At 43.5% G+C, this 6,243-nt stretch overlaps 1 protein-coding gene across 1 annotated transcript in view; it reads left to right on the forward strand.

Moving 5' to 3' along the window:
- The window catches only part of CHD7 (chromodomain helicase DNA binding protein 7), a 146,599-nt gene extending 145,028 nt beyond the window's left edge, over positions 1 to 1,571 (forward strand). Inside the window, exon 40 of the mRNA XM_029923243.1 lies at positions 1 to 1,571. This exon is cut by the window's left edge and continues 32 nt beyond it. Coding sequence (XP_029779103.1) covers positions 1 to 511 — 511 coding nt within the window. The 3' untranslated portion in view covers positions 512 to 1,571.
- The last annotated feature ends 4,672 nt before the right edge of the window (positions 1,572 to 6,243 follow it).

Genomic DNA, 6,243 nt, shown 5'->3' on the forward strand with positions numbered 1-6,243 from the left:
CGCTGCGCCCGCGCAGGGGGACCCGGACGACGGCGCGCCCAAGGCGGAGGAGAAGGGCCGCGAGAACGAGGACGAGAACAAGGACTCCGAGAAAAGCACAGACGCTGTTTCGGCTACTGACTCTGCGAATGGATCTGTTGGTGCTGCTACTGCCCCGGCCGGACTGCCCTCCAGCCCGCTCGCCTTCAACCCTTTCCTCCTGTCCACCGTGGCGCCGGGCCTCTTCTACCCGTCCATGTTTCTACCTCCGGGACTGGGGGGCCTGACGCTGCCCGGCTTCCCCGCCTTAGCCGGACTCCAGAACGCCGTGGGCTCCGGCGACGAGAAGGCCGCCGACAAGGCCGAGGGGGGCGCCTTCCAGGAGGAGGAGAACCTGGACGCCAGCGACGCCGAGGAGAACCCGGAGAAGACGGCGGAGTCCTCCATCTTCGAAGACGAAGGCGCACAGGGTGAAGAGCTGGACTCGCTCGATGGGGGGGACGAACTAGAAAACAACGAGAATGATGAGTAACCAGTACCAGTTCCCGTTCAAGTGTTTAAAACTTTTGACAAGTGGTAGTCCTACTGTTTACACTCACAGTTAATGTTCATACCTAGTTTTATAAGCTGTTCTGTAACATAGTGTAGCAAAAAAGAAAAAGAAAAAAAAAAGTCCAAGTCATGTTATACAGGTGTGTCAAAAGGTATCTTGGTCATTAAGTATTGTGCAGTGCATTATTTATTATCCCTAGGAGAGATGAAATTTGAGAGGTGATCATGTCTTTTTAAGGAAACTTACATAATGCTCTGCTTCTTTTTTTTTCTCCTTTTGGTACCATTGGTATTATAATAAAGAGCAATTTGTAACTGAGTGGCACTAATGGAAGGAAGTGCTGCTCAAAGGAAGTATGAAGTTATATATTTAATTTTTTAATTTTAATTTTTTTTGCTGTGAAGGTCAAGATGAAATTTAACATACATATCATACTTGCTCATTTGTTTCCCTTTTGACTGTATGGGGGTTCCCACACTTGCACATCCACACACATCCATACACTCTGACAATCTCCACGTTAGTGAACGTCTCTGTCCCGAGGCGCAGCAATAATAAGGCAGCTGTTGAATGTGAAGGGTCCCTTTGGAAATTAACCTACTGGGAGGGTTCTTGCCAGACAGAATTACAGTTCCATTGTCTCGTGGTCTTGTAATGCACTGGTATAAACAAAATAAGTAGATAAATAAAGAGTGAGAGAAGAGAGAATCAGGTACCTTTTTTAAATTAAAGGACTTTGTTACTTTAGCCACAAAGCTAAAACAGCATTACCTCAGCTCTAAACTAGCCTTGAAGTTTACAGACATGACTTTGTAAATGTATTGTTTTTCTTTGTTGTGATGTCCTTTTATTTTTTCTTTGAAAACTGCTATCATGTAAGATAAAATGTAAATTGCTGCCAACTGTAGTAATGATGCTTTTAATAAAAGTGACCCATGATATGCAGAGATGTAATTATAGAATGTAGTATGTAGGGGAACTGGTGTTCACTCTATTTTTTGTATTCGCAATAGATGCAAATACAGCATTCTGGCCTTTGTACGGTTTCTTGATATATCCTCTTATCCCAGATTAGCTGTTAGTAATATGCTAAACTGATTGTCTTCACACTAGACAGGAAGAAAAACCTTAAATTACCTTCACATAATTCCATTCCAGATATCTCCACAGAACCACACACAAAAACCTCCTATTACTCCCTCAAAAGGGCATGTGAGACCGAGAATACTTTAAAATGTGTGCAGCGTCTGATAATGTGGTACACTAAAGAACAAAAGGGCAAAAGAAAAATGAGGCTTTAATAGGCAGAATATCTAGGTCATTTATCCTTGGTTAATGGGTAGAAAAACACAATGCCGGAGTGTCAGCAAGAGACACAAAGGCGCTCCGGTGTCCTGCGGACCGGTGCTTGATGCCAGAAACAGCGTGGAAAACCCATGTGGGATTAAAAGGGACCTGCTGAAGCCACCGCGTGCACGCACGCGTGCAGTCCCGGGAGCTGCTGCTGTGCACACCCCTGGGTGACCTTTGCTGTGTGAGGTTAAACGTAATTTGAGAGCTACCGCTTTCACCTTTCATGTCACCGGACCGGACACAAAGCTCTGGTTTCCCTGCAGCTGGAGAGGAAGGAGAGGATGTGGATGGAGTTGTCCTCGGTGCTTTACCTCCCTCCACGCCCCACGTGCACTCGCAGCCGTGCCCGAGCGGTTGTGATACAAGACAGTTTGTCTAGATCCCTTGTGGACAACTAAGCTTTGGTTAGTGTGTATCCCAGGAAGAAAATCCACCCACACGATTCTGGAAAAGGAACAACCGGAAGCCTCCACGTCGAAGACTCTATGGTCGCTTTTCTCTGCCATCATTACTGTTCTCTCTTGAGAGCCGACAAGTGGGTAGTTTGCACTGGAGGAAAAAGTGCCTTAAAGAGAGTATCTTCTGAAATGGAATTCTTTGAACTGGGGAAAAAAAAGACTAGATCTGCATAAATTATAGGGAGTTTGAATATTTAAAACAAAGATGTTTTTTAAGCCTTAAAAGAAGACCTTAGATCGGGAGGGTCTGTTTAATAAAATGAGTCCTACAAGGGTCTTTTTCTAAAATACTAATAGTATTAGGAGTTTTCCTATGACCTTGTGTAAATAGAAGGTGTGACGTGACTCTGTTCGAGAAGAAAGGCCAAGAGCAAAGGCGTCAGTTGCTGGCGGCCAGAGGAGCCCTGAGTTGAGAGATGGGTCACCAGCCGGCGCTGCGTTATCTGAGATTTATCTGTCCACACGGCTTTAAAGTCCTCTTGGCTTCCATGTTGGAAAATGCATTTTTTTTTCTTCAAATGAAATGAATACTCGGTGTTAAATCTTGACCTAAGTGAGAAATGTGTTGAATTCAGTCTGACGCTTCGTAACTAGTGTGTGCTTCGTTGTGTGCTTAGTGTCCGTTAAGTACTGAGCTGCCCGGTGCTTTCCATGGCCTTGCCGCTTAGTCTTACTTTTCTGTGAGGGAAATGCTTTTCTTCCATGGGGAACCTGAGACTGCAGAGGTTTTGGAGTTGGCCAGCAGTGGGTGGGGACCCAGGCAGTCTGACATCAGAGCCTGCTGAAGGTCTTCTACAATACTGCATTCCTAGGTCTCTGGACGAAAATTATTGGATGATGATGATTTGAAGTGTTTGGAGTTTCTATAGTTTTACATTTCCCGCCCCCCTCCCCTTTCCATAAGGGATCTTAAATTTCCCACTGGGAGTTAAGAGAAAGCCTGTATCAAGTAGAACAGTGTGAGCTGGGACCATGGAAACTTGAGTCCTTGTTACTTCATTTCAATTTGGGTTTATCTTGCCCTGTGAATATTTCCATTTTATAAAGAAATCAAGTCTCTGAAAAAGACAAACTTACTCAAGCCTCAGAGTTAGTAAATTGTAAACCTGATATTTGAACCCAGGTTGATCCAACTCCAAAGCCCAGGCACCTAACGGGCTAGCGCGCCCGACGTCCATCACCGCACATTTGCTTGGCGCTATGTGCTGGATGCTATTTCAGGGGCAAGAATATCACAATGAAAACAAAACAAAGCAGACTAGTCCCCTGCTGTCAGGAAGCTTACATTCGAGTAGGCAGAGACAGGTGATAAGCAGATTACAAATAAAACTTTTATAGATCAAGGAAGACTACTAAATAATGTAATGGTGGCCGGGGAGGGATGCGGAGGGGGCAGCTCTGTTTACCGCCTGAGTGATGAGGAGCAGGAGCCAGCTGAAGATCTGGTTGGAGAAAGTTCCAGGCAAGGGGGAGAGCCTAGTGCAAAGACCCTTAGTTTGAGTGAGCTGGGAAGAAGGGGATTCTGGGGCAGCTTGTTCCCCTAGAAGAACAGGGGGAAGGCAGGGACCAGGGCGGGCCTGTCAGAGGTTTCGATTTCCTTCTAGGGACTGTATCGAGTGCTTGGGAGGTTTCCTGCATGAAAGCGATATGATCAAATTCATATTTTTAAAATAAATAATCACCAGGGCTGCCACGTGAGGAAATGACTTGTAAAGAGTGGGGAATCCTAGTTGGGAGACAGCTGTAGTCTTGGGTCGAGGAAGTGGGTACTAACAGAGGCAGAAAGCTGTGGGTAGATTTGGGATATATTTCAGAGAGCCTCCAACTTAAATGATGTGAATAATTTGAATGAATTTCAGGAATACTCCTTGTGAAATATATCCAAGGTGAAGTCAAAGTTTGCTATCTTTTTTTTTTTTTTTTTTTTTTTTAAGGAACCCATGATTAACGTTACTAGAAAAGATGCTAGGAACAGAAAATTTTCCCTCCATGTTCTGTTACAAAATTCTCTCTTCAATGAAAATTATTATCTTTGGGAAGGGTTTTTAGGCCTTATTCCTAACAGGTAGGGGTGGTAAGAACATACGTGCATTGTTGAAGTGATGTGTGCGGGCAGTGGGCCTCACTGTGCCTCTAAGGCCATCAATAAATTTAAATTAGGAAGCAAAACAATGTAAATGACTTCTACTAACAAGCACCTAAAAGTTAGAATATATCTTATTCATTCAACTAGGCTCTCTAATGAGCAATTTTATGCATTTTCTTAGTACAGATAAGATTTACCACAGTTTTATAGACATTTTATAGGAAAGTAAACTACATTTGGCAAAATAGGTGAATAAATTACCTTCTGGAATATTTAACGTAAGACTCCTTCAGTGAAAAGCATTTCATCATTTAATTTTTTTTGTTGGGAGAGTCACCCAATTTGGAGATTTTTCCGGCAGAAATGATTTACAAAAAAATTTGGACTATTTATGTCGTTTGTATGTTTTAAGGTTTCTCTTTAGCTTTCCTCTGCTCACATTCTTATTCTTGAGACTCTAAACCAAAACTAAAACAACTCCTTGTGTATAACACGTGTTGGCAATGTAGCTCTAATCTTCTAATGGGTCTGTTGGTCTACAGATCTTACTTTGGATCTATGAATGTAGCGTTGAATTTTAATTTCCATCTCCTCATTGAATGAATGTCTACCATGTAATTCAAATGAAGTTGAAGACTAGGGTAATGACAATTAAAACTTCACATACAGTATTCTTTCATCGGACATGTTTATCTTCAGAACCATTTACTTGTACAATTTGTACAGCTCCTAAGCTGGTTGAAATTTTCATCAGTTGAACAAATATGGCAGAACCCACCTCCAGATGCCAAAAGACCATTATTTAAGTGCATCGGTGTCTCCCCAGTAGGATCCTTCCCGTGAGCCTTTCTTAGTCACGATGTCTTTCTGGGCTCCAAGATATACATCATGGGGAATTTTAAGTTATAGCTAAAGGACAGCATAACAGGTTTTAATGTATAATAAAGAGAAACACTAAGTCAAAATACTGTTGGAGAATCACTTAGTACTCTATGTCAGGTGGCCTCTCCCGTCCCTTGTCCCTTGCCCACACCTGCATTTTGGTCTGAAAGCTCAATTTCAACATTACAAATGAGTGAAACCTGATTCTCTTGTGATGGGATCCAGGGGACTGCGGTGGCTTCACACCCTTTGCAGCCCAGACCACCTTGTCCCTGCCAGCTGCAGTTCAAGAGACGTCAACTTGGAGGTTGGCTGGGTGACTGAAACCTAATAAGCAGGCCGTCAATTTAATAGTTGGGAGAGAACACGTCACATCTTAGAACAGAAAATGCATCCTGTTCGACGTGTTGGACCGTGTCTCCTTAGGAGTCAGGAAGCTCTGAACATTCTGGAATTCAGCATTTTTGTTTGCTAAAAGGCACCTGTGAGCTAATCCACACCACACCCCAGCGAGGTAGGTCAATATTCTTGCCACCATCTCTGTTTAGCTGGGGAGGTGGCGTCACTGCCCAAGGCCGAGCGGACAGACAAGTGTGGCGGAGGGAGCTAGGATTTAGGCTTCTCTCGTGTAAGCTTAGCGAGTGCTGGACTGTCAGTCTCAAGTAAAAACCTGCCGTTCACGTTAACTTAGGTTTCCGATCTTAAACACCCCAACCCTAAACTAAAATAAGCTACACACACTCTTACTAGCAATGGATGTTATGATCCCAAGAAGAACAAACCAGAAGGTTCTAGAATCTCATGCTGCCAGACAAAAGTACTGGTAAAGGATGACTGAACGACATTTAGGTTTAAAAAAGAAAATGTATAAGCAATTACAAGCGTGCTTTACATCCATGCTGATTTTATGATCGAACCCGTGCAACTGACGG

Source organism: Suricata suricatta, chromosome 15 (genome assembly GCF_006229205.1).
Source record: "Suricata suricatta isolate VVHF042 chromosome 15, meerkat_22Aug2017_6uvM2_HiC, whole genome shotgun sequence".
Taxonomy (NCBI): Eukaryota; Metazoa; Chordata; class Mammalia; order Carnivora; family Herpestidae; genus Suricata; species Suricata suricatta.